Source organism: Syngnathus scovelli, chromosome 16 (genome assembly GCF_024217435.2).
Source record: "Syngnathus scovelli strain Florida chromosome 16, RoL_Ssco_1.2, whole genome shotgun sequence".
NCBI lineage: Eukaryota > Metazoa > Chordata > Actinopteri > Syngnathiformes > Syngnathidae > Syngnathus > Syngnathus scovelli.
Window position 1 is genome coordinate 3,386,326 of NC_090862.1, and position 15,153 is coordinate 3,401,478.

Sequence of the window (15,153 nt, forward strand, 5' to 3'; positions counted from 1 at the left end):
TTTATTGCGGATGGCGCGAAACAATTGGGGGAAATACCCGCCATTCAGAATTTTTATCCAATCATGAAGCAAGGGGGTGGGGCAAAACGAGAACAACAACACTGCTTCAGCACATGCTTCACACTCGGGCACATTTGCAACACGCACCGCTGCACGTGGAAGAGATTGCTGCGTGGGAGGGAGGTACACATGCGCCACCTACCGGCCACTATTATCACTACGTGATGAATTAGGATATTGTATGTGATGCATAGTTTACACGAAGTTAAACAGCTTTTCAGTAGTTTTAGTTTTATTTCAGTGCATATTCCCAACAAAAATCAGAATACACAGGATACAAACTTTAATTTGTCTACAATAAGATGAAACAGTGAACTACAGGTTTTAAAACAACACAATATTATTCAGAAAATCTTAGCAGATGTAAACAAAAGTACAAAATGTCGAAATAACCTTCATCATGCCACTTATCAAATTACAAGGCCTATCAAGATGACATTGTCTGCATGGAATAATTATCTTTTTGTATGACAATGCTGTGCAGGAATTTGTCATTAATTTTTATTGGGGCAATTTCACAAGCAATAGAGAAAAAAACAAAACTCAGAATTAAAATATGTGCCATTTCCCAAAAAACAATTGTGAATGGTTAGGGTTTTTTTCCCAGATGCCCTTGTTGATAAAAAAAAAAGAATCTACGAGGCCCTGGTTGAAAATGAATTGATTGAAAATAGTGCAGTCAAGACAAAAAAAAAAAAGTACATTTCTGTTTAAAAAAAAAATTGGATCTTTTGTAATTCTTAGTGTTGAAGTAGAAAGTTGTACTGGCCGTAGTCGTAATCATCAGGCATGATGAGAAGGTCTTCCCTGGCTTTGTCCAATTTGCGCCGCAGGAAATTCCGTCTCTCAATCCACTCCTGCAACTCCTCACGACTGTGGGCAAAGTCACAACTGGCACCTTCGGGGCAGTCAGCTTCGGACCTAACACGCAGCAGAAAAACCAAAATATGAATCGTGTTTTCATATTAAAACATATTGGCCAGGTGAAGACACGACTTACTTGGTGCAGAGCTGGAAGGACACACCGGGGAAGCGGTGGGTCCATTTCAAAGCCTCGTCTTCTCCTTCACAACTGAACAGGCGCTCCTTGTGCTTGGCGGAGGAGATGTGTTGCTGCCATTGTCGCTCGCCGTTACTGTGCTTGCCACACAGAGGACAGTAGATGCCGCACTGAAACGTAGACGGCAAGTTCTGGATGTAGTTCATCATCAAATCACGAATATGTAATAATAAACTGTACCCACCATCGGTTCCGGATGATCTGTTGGCATGACAATGTCTTTTTCTTGGGCGGGCACGGTTTTGTCTGCTTGGCAATTTTGTGCGCTTAATGTCAGCCACATTTTGTATATCTGCAGCATGTCGATGACTGCAAAGGGACAGAGAAACACGAATCACTCATCAATACCGTTCCGAAGCTTTTGTTTGTTTCAATAACTCGCCATTTTGAGTCTTCATGTACATCCACATCTCTTTTTCTTCTGGGCTGTGGGCAAAGGAGCACTTGTCAGCGTAGTCACATTTCTTCCTTGCCAACATCTGGTCGCACAACTGCAAATAAAAAAAAAAGTTAATAAATCACTGAAACAAATCAGAGTCAACAACTTTTGGGCGCACAACTGCAAATAAAAAAGTTAATAAATCACTGAAACGAATCGGAGTAAACAACTTCAAAACTCACTTGATATTGTGCGGGAAAGTATTTTGTTGGAAGCGGTCTGGCAGGGACCCATTTATTTTTATCCAAGGACTTCACCATGAGCGTGTTTTGCTCTCTCATCCATCTGGGAGTGTTTGTTCGTTTGTACGTGAAAAGAAAAGGGAGTGTGAGCAATTGAATGTTGAAATACTGTCGAAAACAAAAGGACTAAAAATAGCCGTGAGACGTCAGAACAAGCTAGGCTTTCCTTTTCTGCTAGTGTAAATGATATCATTTTGATATCAGATTATTTAGATCAATTTAAGTTCTCGCTGAAGACCCAAGCCCATCTTTTTACTTACGGGTGCTTGGCCTTGCTGGAGCAATACTTGAGATGTACGTCTGGCGTGCTTATGTGGCCGTCTTGGAAGCAGCTTGCACAGATAAACTTCATCTTCATGTTCAAACTTTTGCCTTTTAGTATTTCCACACCGTTTGTAGCAGCAGCAGGAGTAGCCTGCTTAAAAATAAGGAATAAAAATATAATTGTAGCTAGTTTTCAATCTAAACAGTGGTTAGTTGTTAGTGTAGTTAAGTAGTTCATTCATGCAATATTCACGGGAAATAAATCAATGAAATATGATGGGGGGAAACAGTGGCAATAGCAAAATGGAGGATGGAGCATGAGCTGCAAGCGATTATGAAAACAAAAATCTTCCTCATCCATGGTCACATTTAAAAAATTGTTTGCCAATATTGATGATATTATTTGCAATATAAAAAAAAAAAAACTGCCTTACTCGACTTCTCAATTTTCTTTCGTTTCCGGCATTCTGCTCCTCTTTATCATATTTTGCCGAGACTTTAACAATCTCATCAGCAGTGATACCTAGAAACAAGCACACATCACAAAAACTAATTGAAAGAAACTAAATGGAAATTTCTGCCAAAGATAATACAAATAATTGACACAATATTTTTATTTCTTTAGTGGATGTTTGAATCTTATTACTGATTGGCTTATATTTTCTTCCACCAGGGAAACAAAATGATCTTTTTAAAAAAAAGTCATCAAATCTGTTCCAGTGCCGCTACAAGTATTAAAATGTGAGCGCTAACTTCATTAATGGCATCCAGCACTGATGAAAACATGCAAAACATTAAATGTTTGATGAAGAAATGATGACGATAAATCTCCGGGTAGAATCTTCAACATCACATTTCCTCACCTGTGTCTCTCTGCACCTTCCAGGTTTGCAGCTCGATGACGGAGTGAGCGTTATGACACTTGTACTCCCCGAGGCATCCGTCATGTGACTTTTGGCTGCACAGTTTAAAGTGGGCCAGTATATTAAATGGACGCACTTTTCTGTAGTTGCAATGAGTGGTCTTCGCTTCAAACGCTAAACACCTGACGGGCACAAAGTGGACAAAATGAAAATTTGAATCAATATTTAAGTGTGTGTTGTGTTCTACTCACTTGTTAGCGTCGAAGGAGTGGTGGACATGCACGTTTGAGCACACTGTGTGATTATCTCTGCAGCGCCTACTGATAATCCGAGGTTTACTGTCATAGCACTCCTGGAAATCGGAAGATAAAAAGATCTAAATTAACAACTACAAAAAAAATTCTAGATTTTGATCTTCATCCTGACCTGACAGAGGAAGATGAAATTGCCCTTGTGTTCCTGTCGAAGGCGTATGATGCTGTTCACAGGGTCTATGTCGGCAACAGCCGATGGTCCGAAAAGCAGGTTTCTGTCCAGGGTTCCTTTCCTTTCCTCGGTCCAAACGTCGATTTCCAGTTGGTTGTAAGCGTAGTTGCATTTTTCCCCAAATTTACAGATGCCAAGATCTCCATACTTTGGCTGGTCTATATAGAAAACAAACTACTTTACAACTCAAATTTAGTCGTTGGTTTTCTATAAAGTCAAAAGGACAAAATGTATTTTTACGTTTGCAGAGAAGAAAAGGCCCCGTGATGAACGTCCATGTCGGTGGCTGTCGCACTCTGGTCCATTCCGAAGGTAAAGCTGTCTTTCGTCTACACAGGAGAATGTCTCGCTTACAGTTGTGGCCTGGCTCGGGCTTGTAAATAAAAGAGTGAACCCCTTGACCTGGAAACAATTTTTTTTTAAATTATAATTAATATTTTGGACAACATAGAAGCTGGGCAGATTAAGCTACCTTCGTGAGGAACGCAATTCCAACAGGCCTGCGTGAAGTCATGAGTGGCCCACAAAGGGTTTGAAACTGAACTTTGTGTCGCTAAAGGGCAGAGAAAGAACATGGAGAACGCAAAATATTTTCATATATCATTGTGATAAAGTTTCCTGTGATAAACATGTGACCTCTCATTTATGATTTATTGAAGTCAAAACAAAGGTGATTAAATATCTCCATCTTGAAGAATAAATGATTCCATAGCCAATAATAATTTTTCAACGGGTTGTAATTACCAGAAGAGCTGAAATTGCTGAGTGAGTCCATGTTTGTTGTCTTCGGCGGGCGTACGGGTGCAGAATTTTTTGCGGGAAACGAGTCCAAGGAATCGAGCGAGTCCAGTTGAGTGGATGGGTCACAGGAGAGCCTCACAGGTTGATATTTATCAAGCAAGTCATCAAAAGAGTTATCTAATTCTTTCAGGTTTGTTTTAGGTTGAGTGGCTTTTGGCGATACGCCGCAAGCAGTTGCCATCAAGAGGTCATCTAGGGAATCTAGTGTTGTTGACTTCAAACGCATATCATCTCCACCTCCAGGGAGGTTATCAGAGGAATGCGGACCTTGTGGAGCTGATAGGTCATCAAGAGCATCGAGTGAGTTGTGACCACTGAAGGAAAGGGAGATCTTGGGGTTAAATTGACTCATGGGAGAGGAAAAAAAGGCTGGGGGGAGCTGAGGCCTTGGGGCAGGAAGCAAAAAAGTTCTTTGCCCGCTGGGAGGTGAGGCTACTTTTGGATTGTGGACCTAGAAGAGGAAAGAAAATGAATTCTGCATTATCTACACGAGTTGCAGGGCTGCTAAATTAATCTTCTAAATCTTTTTCCCCAAATGATTGTCTATTTATTTCACAAATTGATTCATGGTGTGCTTCTCACATTACCTCAGCAGGTAAATGTTCATTGGGCACACAATCAAGAAGGTTGTCCAGATCATCTCCTAACAGCTCACAGTCCTCCAAAGCGTCTAGCCTGTCCAAGTCTGAGATGGCGGACTGTTGCATGTCATTTGCGTTGCATTGAGACACGCTAGGAAAACTAACTAAGGAGACACGGGTACAAAAAATGCATTCAGGATCTTCATGTTGGTGAAAATAGTGGGTTGCTGCAATGTTGATGATACTCACCTGGTGCAATTCTACTCAAAGGGTTTTGAACATTTCCGACATTATAAGACACCTAGGTATGAGAAACACGTTAAAATGATATCGAGAAATATCTAAGACACAATGAACTCACGGCTTTGCTGACGTAGGGTTTTTGTTTTTTCAGTCCAAGATGGTTCACAAGTTCCTCTGCGAGTTCATTTACCTTTTTGTCCTGTGATTAGACACAAATAGAATTTCTGCACCGGGAGGGTAAAGAATAGTTCTGGAATGTCCAATTGTGCATGATTTACCTGATGTGCGATGAGCAAACAGTTGTGTGTGCAGTCATAAGCCTCCTCGTACCTGCCGAGTTGCTTCAAGCAAAGGGCCTTCAAGTAGAACACTTTGTGGCTTTGTTTACACACCTCCAGAGCTTTGTCGCAGTCCTTTATGCAATTACCATATTTATTCTGTAAAAGGCACGAGGCAACATTAAGATTGCAGGTGAGTAAATAAGGAAATGATTTTGAAGGAAGGAGTTTCAGTACAATACGTTTAGAGAAAGCAGATCAATCTCACCATGCTGTGGTAAGCAGTTGCTCGGTTGACATATAGACTCTCTACTAAATCCTGAGGAACCTCGAATCCTTCTACTGAGAAATATTGAGAAACATTCAAGCCTTCGCTGTACTGCCTCACTGCCTGCTTCCAGTGGCCGTCCCTGAACAAGTTGTTGCCCTCCTCAAGAAGGTTGCAGATCAACTTCATCAAAAAGTCCTGTGGATCAGAAGATAGACATTCGTTAGATGTGTTGATAATGTAGCACAAAATTTGTTTGGTCTTGTCACTCCTGTTCCCAACCTTTTTGGAGTTAAATTTGCAAATTAACCTGTTAGCAGAGAGGAAAATATTGAGGTTCTACCTTGTAGCCTTCAGGATCCGGATATGGCACTGAAGACCTGAGAACAATGCAGAAAAATGTGAAAAAAATAGCCTGAAAATAAAGTTTGGAGTTTGAGCACACTGGTAGTTTATTGACAAACACACACAAAGGAATTAAATCTGAATTTAGAAACACATTTATGTTTTAACTGATAGGTTTGATTGATTTTATGTATGAACATTCCTAATGAAGATTGTGAAGATAAAATCTTACTGTATGAAATTCAGAGCTTCTTGTATTTCTTTCTTGCGTTTCTGCCTTTGCGAGTCCATTCTTACTCCCTGCGAGAATGAGGGAGAAAAATAAAAATGTAGGCGTTCCTAGTTTCAATATTAAACGTTTTAAGCGATATTTGGGACAATTTTATGAGGAAACATGGAGCCACCGCCTCGTGGAACTTAGAAAGCACCTACCTTCTTTAAGTGAGGAAGTTCATTGATGAGCAAACAAAATGGTGTGATAGACAAGCAGGGGGAACAAGGGGGATGACTTCCAGCGGCAAATATATTAAATTAGTGCGCGATTTATCACGACTACTCCTCGCAAATATGATAATCCAGACTGTTAGGTTTCTGATCGCTCACTTTCGATTTCTCTTGAAGTCCAGATCACATGACGTCAGCTAACTCCCCAGCAAGGTAAATCGCTATTGGAACAAACGTCGTATGACTCACTCTGATTTAATCTGGACTGGTCGTCAGTCAATCGTAGAACACTTTACGCTGTTAAATGATGATTCCAGAATTTTCAGAGGAAATTATGTGGTTTGAGTCTGAATTTTGCTGGTCTGTACTGAGAATAATTGTTTTTTGGAGCTTAAAATGGGAACGTGAATGCGTCAGTGTAGGCTAATGGAACTACAACTCCCTTGGCCACCAAATGAGTCGTAAAGCAGTTTGTTGTGGTGCTGAACTGTCGTTTGAACTTCGGGAACGAGCGGGAGCCTGAATTAAACAGCATTCATTGACAACTGCAGTGCCCGGGTATTGTTTTTATTCATATAATTATCATAATAACATATTCGGTTTTGTGTTTGACTATTCTTAAATCGCTGTAGTACATAACTAGGTTGTCTGTGGTGTGCTGTTGAACGACACGAGGGGCCGAATCACACTTTACACGTTACAACTGTCAATAATTAACTTCACTGTTATCGTACGCTTCGCACAAAAGTAAAAAAAATAAATATTTAGTCAAATGCTTTGTTTTGGAATTTCCACCGATTGATGCTATTTGATAGCAACTGTATATCTCCTTAATAAGGTTTGTAGTCGAAGTTAGCATCAGGTGGCTAATGCTAGACCTAGCTAGCCTGTTGGAAATAACATCATGAATAATCAATACTGTACATAATGATAATAATTACACTGGTCTGATATGCTGAATTGGATCAGCGGATATTTTAAGTCAATGATCAGTTGAATGTCATAATTTGCTGATCGATGTTATTGATCAGAGTGTCATGCTGTTTTTGTTTTTTCCCAGGTACCCTAATGGCGACAGACATTGTTTCACAGTTGGCCGACTCCCTGGCCAAAGCTAAAGTTCAAGAAGGGGAGCTGAGTTACAAAGGCCAGGGAAGAAAGCTGGATGATTCGAAATCAGGTGCGAGATGGTGTAGTTTCCATTCATTCAGCCAAGGAGAGAATGATAACACATTTTGTCCTACGTTCTTTTTCCCTCTTAACCATTTTTTTTAAATTCTAGTTGAAGAGATTGTGAAGGACATCGAGAACTTTGAAGGTCTCCAAGCTCTCCGATTGGAAGGAAACACTGTGGGTGTTGAGGCAGCAAAAGCCATCGCCAAGGCCCTCGAGACAAAGAGCCTGTTCAAGGTTTCAGCAATATATTTTTGATTTCTCTAAACTTTCATTTCCATGTCATTTGGTTTTCTTTTATATCTCACTGAGGGTGACGCAAGAAAAAAAAAAACCTGTTTCTTTCAGTGCTGTTACTGGAGTGACATGTTTACTGGCCGTCTCCGCTCTGAGATCCCTCCTGCTCTGGTAACAACATTATCCTAACTGGTTGTTCTTTAAATGTTCTCTTCACATCATTTAAAGGATCTTAATATTTTTCTTTCTTTCTGTCAGAATTCTCTGGGTGATGCTCTAATGCTGGCGGGTGCCAAGCTGACCGTTTTGGATCTCAGTGACAACGCCTTCGGCCCAGACGGGGTGAAGGGGATTGAGCAGTTGCTCAAAAGCTCTTCCTGCTACACTCTTCAGGAACTACGACTCAACAACTGCGGCATGGGTATTGGAGGGGGAAAGGTAAATCATCCTCAATTGAGGCATATTTTAAATTTAGGTTGATTGTGGTATACTTGGATAGTGCTCCAGTCTAAACTATAAAAAGTGAATTTTGTTGTGTCAGATATTAGCTGCTTCGCTGATTGAGTGCCATAAAAAGTCCAGTGCAGAAGGTCCACCGCTCAGCCTGAAAGTGTTCATCGCCGGGAGGAATCGTCTGGAGAATGACGGCGCCACAGCTCTAGCTCAAGCGTTCCAGGTAGAGAAGTCAAACAACCAATTAGACGATTTACGATTCGGTACATTTGATCTTCCCTTTTGTATAAGCGTATAATTTCTTTTCAGTTAATGGGGAGCCTGGAGGAGATCCACATGCCCCAAAATGGCATCAATCACCCCGGTGTCAAAGCCCTGGCGACGGCTGTACAGCACAATCCTAACCTACGCACCCTCAATCTCAATGACAACACCTTCACTGAGAAGGGCGCCATTGCCATGGCTCAGGTATGATTCAAAATATTGCAGGGCTTGCTGGAATTATTATGTAATAACCAAAAACTTTAAGCGTAGTCAACAGAAATATCCAATGTAAAAAACATAAATACAAAAAAAATATGCATCTGACATGATAGTGTTGACTAAGATTATTTTGTTTCTGTGTTAATACTTTTTTCCGTCATTCTCAGGCCTTGAAACATTTACGAAGCATCCAGGTGATCAATTTCGGAGACTGTTTGGTGCGCCCAGTTGGAGCAGCAGCGATCGCTGAAACAGTTTCAGAAGGACTCCCCATCTTGAAGGTGAGTGTTGTATATTACAATTTATTAGACTGGCATGATAAAATAAACTTCATCTTCTCTCTGACCAACCAAATACTCGGTTACAATAAACAGGAACTTAATCTGTCGTTCGGAGAGATAACTGAAGATGCTGCACTGGCTGTGGCCCATGCTGTCAAGAACAAGAATCAGATGGAAAAACTGGATTTAAATGGTAAAAAAAAAAAAAAAAGTGTATGCCTCTGCTGTGACTACTTGTAATATGCTCAACCTCGTGTTTGGTAGGAAACTGCCTGGGAGAGGACGGCTGCAAAGTTCTGAGAGATTTCATGGAAGACAGCAACATGGCCGAGCTTCTGGTGTCGCTCAGGTAACGTTCAAGTTCATTTATACTTGTGTTTATAACATAATTTTGTTGATTATCAAAATTGTTGTTGTTGTTTTTAGTGATGATGAGGGTGAACCAGGAGATGATGAGGATGAGGATGATGGCGATGATGACGATGAGGATGATGAGGAGGTGGATGAAGAGGAGGAAGAGGAAGAAGAGGATGAGGAAGATGAGGAGGAAGAGGAGGAAGAAGAGGAGCAAGATTTAAACGTTTGCAGCAAGGTAAGTTGGATCAGCAAGTTCAGTTTTTTTTCCACTTAATTAAATATTAGCCTAATTTATTTTCTTTTTCAATCCGTTTTTGCTTTTCCAGTTTTCCACACCCCCATCAGCACAACGACCGCCCGATGTCTCATCCTTTCTCAGTTTTCCATCGCCAGATAAACTGCTCAGGCTGGGGTCCAAAAGAGCTGCACTGATTGAACAGCAGGTACAATAATTGATAATAAAAGAGAAGGCTTCCTTATATTACCTATCGTCAACGACATTACTTTTTTCGACACTTTACAAAGTTCATTGTAGACATTTAATATATGGCATTTTTGGAAAGAAGGATGACGCTGATTCCTTTTTCCTGTCTTTGTGGCCAGGTGGACGTGACCGACGCAGGAAAAACAGCCGAAGCCTTTCTCAAAATTGCATCTGTGTATAAAGAGGACAATAGTGAAGTCAAGAGTGCAGTCTTGGAAAGTGTCGGTGAGATTTTTTTTTTTTGTGGAACACAAAGAGCATCTGTCTCCCCCGTGTTACCTTCTTTTTTTTGTACTGTATCCATAAAAGCTAATCCCTCTTTTTTCTTCTTACAGATGCCCTTTTGAGGAAAGCCTTTTCTTCTATCCAAGGCTACAACTTTGTATCCTCTTTGCTGGTCTTGCTGGGGCTTATTAAGGTGAGCGGAATCGGATTCCTTCGACCTGTGTCCTTTTCAGTTTTTATACCAAATCCTTTTCTCTCCATCCGCTCCTGTCGCCATCTCAGAGTGAAGACAAAGTGAAGCCTGTGCTGGTGGTCTCCGGTCACCTGCAGGCTTTGGAGCACGCAGTTCGCCAGGATTACTTCCCCAAAGAGAGTGTGGCTGTGCTGGAGGCCTTCATGTCCCGGTAAGGGCGTGACAGAATGAGCCAATCAGCAGGCAGCTTCCAGGTATAAAACATCGCTCAATACTCACCAGGAACAATGGTGGCACTTCACATTGATGTATTCTTATTCTTGATAAATGAATTTCCTGCAACTAGGACAAAGGAAGGTAGGTCACTGTGATTTCAGTGAATTTGGTGAAATGATGTTTTGAAGCCCATCATGCATGATTGGTCATTTTGCCGGACTATATCAGTGCATCCAGATGACAGATTTTTTTCTCATCTCCAGAAACAACAAGGCTTTGGAGTCCTGCGGCTCTTCTCGATACAAGCTTCAGTCCACCTTGCAGACGACACGCACAGAGAGCTGAGGATCGTGGGTGAACACAAATAACGCACAAACACATTTGCTCACATTTTAATCTAAGGGGCATCATCCTCATTTAAATCATCATTACCGTAATGCATTTTTGGGGAAGATCTGTTTGCAGTGTTTTGTTGCGCAACACTTAGATAACATCTTTGTAACCGCTGGTGTATTTAAAAATACAAATTGGGACTGCCAGGCAGGTAACACTCGTCTACTGGCTACACAACACATTATATTGTACTATGTATGTAAATGCAAACAGTAGTTTTTGGTTTTGTATGTATTTGCTTCTTTTTTTTTCTATTTTGAAGCTGTATTAAATGTATTGTAAAGTGAAGGTAAACTGCGAAAGGGATGTATTTTTTTGACAAGAGTCACAAGCTCTTATGGCTCTGCGTTAAAATAAATTTTGTTGATTTTAACTTGTTGGCATGTTTTGTGCTTTATTTAGATCGGTTTCCATTTATAGGGTACACACACTATGGACACACACGTGTATGTATTTGAGCTGGAATTAAATTTTTGAGTATTTTGTTAAATTTAGGTTTCTCAATCCATTTGACTAGTCATGCTTGGTTGCAGCGTCTCAGCCTTTTAACTAGTCAGAAAATGTAAAACCAAGGTGTTAATTTGCAGTTGGGGGTGCAGGGATCAAAGGTCACAAGAGGAAGAATTTACCAAAGACTCGTTCATCCATTGGACTCCACAGACTCCGGTGAACACGCTGGACGTGGAATTTTGAAAAGTCGCTGGCAGATTCATTGAGATTTTCTCGTTTTGATTTTTTTCATTTCATGCCAACTTCTTCATGAAGGTAAGATATTTAGTTGTTTCAAGTTCTTGAATATTTGCAAGGTTATAATTTAGAAAAGATTTAGATGTGTGACACGTGTAAAGAAGTAATTTTTTTTAGCTCATCAATTTAAAAAGTGTTGCTTTTATTTTGTTAGGTGGATTCTAGCAGTTAACCAACACTCCTCTGTCAGCATGATAGTTTTGATAATCAGTATGCAATTTAATATTTTTTAAAGTACCTTATCTTACAGGCAACATTGTAACCGAAATTCTCATTTGACAATTTGATTTTCCTTGCACAGATGCTCGTCCTCCCTGCTGCCATTTTATTGGGGACTTTTGCAATCATATCAAATGTGGAGGCCGGGAAGTGTCCTCGAGTATGCACTTGCGACAGCGCCAAGCTCACAGTGGCTTGCGTTGGCAAGAACCTTACTGAGGTTCCCCCGACTATTGACGAGGTGAGAAATGAATGTCTACCACCTCTTTTCAACCTCACACTTCTGCTCTTCTGCCAAGGAAGCTTTAAAAACACATGGTCTGGTAAAAAAGAAAATTTTACACATGTATGATTATTTCTCTCACTTGATGTATACAGATCACAGTTAAACTGGACCTGAGGAATAACAACTTACAAATTCTCCAAAGGGGAGGATTTGTGCGGACACCTTACCTCACCCACCTCAACCTACAGCGATGCAACATTGTCAAAGTGAAGGAGGGAGCTTTCCGTATGCTGGGCCGCGTGGTCTCCCTTAATCTGGCCTACAACAAAATTGACATCCTATATCAGGTTAGAAACGAATACATCCAAAAGGGTTGTGCTATTTCTAATAAATCTTCCCTCCTAGGAATCTTTTGATGGCCTCTCGTCTTTGAAGGAGCTTCATCTGGACCACAACCAAGTTGAGGAGATCCAACCTGGAGCTTTCTTGCAGCTTGGATCATTAAACATGTTGGCTCTCACTCATAACCAGCTGGTGTATATCCCCAATATGGCTTTTCAGGTAGCCCAAAAAGATGACAATGAATGTTTTTTGATTTATTTAAAATGATGCTATTATGACTCAAGCACCAAAATATAAAGGAGTCAATTTTCATCTGTGTCTCACAGGGCCTGCAACACATCAAGTGGCTTCGTCTCAGCCATAACACCATCAACAACTTGGCTCCCGAGGCATTTGCAAGCTTGTTCATTCTGACCCGCCTCAATCTGGACCACAATGAGCTTCAGTTCTTCCCCACTCAGGCTATGACCAGGTACCGATTTTTTTTTTTTTTATAAAGCATGAGAGTACTTAGCATGGACCAGTGACTCCTCAGAAAGAAGATCTTAATGTGTAAGACTTGCTGGTAAAAACATGTTGACTACCTTCTGTAGACTCAAGGAGGTCACACACCTGGACATGAGCCACAACCGCATGATCTACCTCGGCGAAGAGTCGGTTTCCATGGCCAAGCTCACACACTTGTACCTCAACCACATGTCCCTCCAAGACCTGTCCGAGCAGGCCTTGTCCCAGGCTCCTGTGCTCTCCTACTTGGACCTGAGTCACAACCAGCTTCGTTACTTGGAGCCTCTTGTGGGCCCCAAGAACCTTGCCAGCCTCAACCTCACTGGTACGTAGCATAATTACACTCGAAGCCTACTGAGTGTTTACATTTTTTTTTTTTTTGAAGCCAACCCCATCTACTGTAGCTGCTACATGAGGCCACTAAAGAACTGGGCGAGTGTTGGGGGAGTCAAGCTGCTGGGAACCTGTGCAGGACCACCTCACCTGTCCGACGAGCCTCTTCGAGCCGTGGCGGCGGCCGACATGCGTTGCCGCAGCAGAGGAGACCCACTGAAGGATGAATTTGAGGAGGAGGTGGTCACCATCAGCATCCCACCAACGGTCAAACCCAAACAGAACATCAAGTGTCCGCTTAACTGTGACTGTCACGTGAGTTCAGATCCTTTTGTGGATAATGAGAGTCATCTACTGTACTGCAGTGATTTTAATTTTGCCATTTAAGGCTATAAATAAAATGTCCAACCTCTTCTAGATTGAAGCACAACATGCGACATGTGAGAACCGAGGTCACAACAAAGTTCCTCGAGGCTTCCCTGCAAAAACTCAACTACTGGACCTTCGCAGTAACCACTTCCACAATATTCCCGCCAACAGTTTCCCAGCCACCAGCCAAGTTCTTTCCCTTCACCTGGAATTCTGTAAAATTCGTGAAATCGAAAGTGGCGCCTTCCGAGGAATGAAACAATTGTTTTATTTGTATCTTTCTGACAATGACCTCACATCGTTGGGGCCTGAAACTTTCATTGGAGCCCCGGCGCTCAGTTATCTTTACCTGGAGGGGAATCGTTTGGCGAAATTTCCTGGTTCAGGTGAGTGGACTAGAAAAACTGACTGGAATTAATAAAAATAAAACTTTTTTTTTTTCCTCCTACAGCTCTTCAACTCTTACCAAATCTATTTGCATTACACCTGGAACGCAATGCCATTTCAAAATTGGAACCCAAAGGTCTGCTGACCTCGGTAACCCGGAAACTGAGGGAGCTTTACTTAACCAATAACACCATACGCACTATTGCCAAGGGTGCTTTGGACTCTGCCTTTCTTGGAAAACTTCACCTGGATTCAAATAAGCTGACGACCGTTCCAACTGATGCTCTATCCAAAGCCATTACTCTGGAGGAACTCAACCTATCTCAAAATCGGATTCTCTTCGTGGGACCAAATGCATTTCGGCCCATATCGCAAAGTCTGAAGAGGCTATACATGGACCAGATGAGCACTGAGAAGGTACGAAACAGTTCCAATTTGTATGTTGGACCAGTCTAATGATGCACATCCCTGTCTGATGTCCAGATGTCTCGGGATGCTTTGGCTGGGCTTGGCCCAAGACTGAAGGCTCTCACGTTGAGAGGAAACAAGCTCAAGGAGCTTCCTGACTTAGTCTATCTCACTGGCCTGGAGGTGGTTGATCTTCAAGACAACCCTCTGCTGTGTGATTGTACTTTGCTGCCGCTGCGCAAGTCAGTAAATATATGCAATTTTTCTTTTAATTCGTGTAAGAAGGTAGTCAAACATAATTTACTTGAATTGTTTCTTTGTGTCTGCACCAGGTGGATGGAGAAAGTGAGTTTGGAGGTGGCAGCTACTTGTGGCCTCCCTCCCAAGCTAAAAGGGCAAAAGGTCAAGGATCTGGAGCTATTCAAGTTCTGTCCGGAAAACAGATCCAACTCAGACAGAAAGCGTGTTGTTATGGCGCCTGCTCATGTAAAAAACAAGAAACCTAAACTCAACTTTGTGAAAACTTCTGGAGTCAAGACTAAACTCGGAAGGGACAAAACAAAACCACCAAAGCCAACAAAGAAAAAGCCTCAAATGAAGCCTGTTGTGGCAGCAGTGACCAAAAAGAAGAAAGTGACAAGAACATAAAATCTTTTCTGCAATGGCTGAATTAGTGACATGTGTAAAAATCATTTATTATTGTAAAAATAAATATGATGACTGAATGGAATACTGTGTTTGCTTGT

The 15,153-nt window shown here is 41.5% G+C and overlaps 3 protein-coding genes across 5 annotated transcripts; 2 read left to right on the top strand and 1 right to left on the bottom strand.

Moving 5' to 3' along the window:
• Window positions 1–274: 274 nt before the first annotated feature.
• On the bottom strand, window positions 275–6,736 carry LOC125984103 (zinc finger CCCH domain-containing protein 7B). 2 transcript variants are annotated; one of them, XM_049745994.2, is made up of 21 exons: window positions 6,363–6,736; window positions 6,163–6,230; window positions 5,929–5,965; window positions 5,586–5,783; window positions 5,318–5,476; window positions 5,158–5,238; window positions 5,046–5,097; window positions 4,803–4,960; window positions 4,159–4,666; window positions 3,887–3,967; window positions 3,655–3,816; window positions 3,355–3,572; window positions 3,180–3,280; window positions 2,929–3,110; window positions 2,500–2,588; window positions 2,062–2,216; window positions 1,742–1,844; window positions 1,503–1,611; window positions 1,305–1,429; window positions 1,061–1,230; window positions 275–981 (listed from the first exon to the last, which is right to left on the bottom strand). In XM_049745994.2, exons 2-21 carry the CDS (start codon window positions 6,219–6,221, stop codon window positions 801–803), a joined length of 2,928 nt encoding a protein of 975 aa, XP_049601951.1. In that variant the 5' UTR covers window positions 6,222–6,230; window positions 6,363–6,736; the 3' UTR covers window positions 275–800. The 2 variants fall into 2 exon arrangements, with proteins under 2 accessions (XP_049601951.1, XP_049601950.1); XM_049745993.2 differs by having other exon boundaries at window positions 2,062–2,219; window positions 6,363–6,735.
• Window positions 6,737–6,778: 42 nt separating this feature from the next.
• LOC125984122 (ran GTPase-activating protein 1) lies at window positions 6,779–11,242 on the top strand. 2 transcript variants are annotated; one of them, XM_049746045.2, is made up of 16 exons: window positions 6,779–6,932; window positions 7,435–7,554; window positions 7,657–7,784; window positions 7,896–7,955; window positions 8,043–8,222; window positions 8,326–8,460; window positions 8,547–8,705; window positions 8,888–9,001; window positions 9,095–9,194; window positions 9,266–9,350; window positions 9,428–9,593; window positions 9,685–9,801; window positions 9,962–10,067; window positions 10,178–10,260; window positions 10,350–10,514; window positions 10,740–11,242. In XM_049746045.2, the coding sequence occupies exons 2-15, from the start codon at window positions 7,443–7,445 to the stop codon at window positions 10,473–10,475; spliced, it is 1,671 nt and encodes a 556-aa protein (XP_049602002.1). In that variant the 5' UTR covers window positions 6,779–6,932; window positions 7,435–7,442; the 3' UTR covers window positions 10,476–10,514; window positions 10,740–11,242. The 2 variants fall into 2 exon arrangements, with proteins under 2 accessions (XP_049602002.1, XP_049602001.1); XM_049746044.2 differs by having other exon boundaries at window positions 10,350–10,471.
• A 136-nt stretch (window positions 11,243–11,378) lies between these two features.
• Window positions 11,379–15,137, top strand: chadla (chondroadherin-like a). Its single transcript, XM_049746001.2, has 10 exons — window positions 11,379–12,076; window positions 12,214–12,408; window positions 12,467–12,622; window positions 12,730–12,875; window positions 12,997–13,235; window positions 13,296–13,558; window positions 13,662–13,998; window positions 14,064–14,416; window positions 14,483–14,649; window positions 14,740–15,137. The coding sequence occupies exons 1-10, from the start codon at window positions 11,918–11,920 to the stop codon at window positions 15,053–15,055; spliced, it is 2,331 nt and encodes a 776-aa protein (XP_049601958.1). The 5' UTR covers window positions 11,379–11,917; the 3' UTR covers window positions 15,056–15,137.
• The last annotated feature ends 16 nt before the right edge of the window (window positions 15,138–15,153 follow it).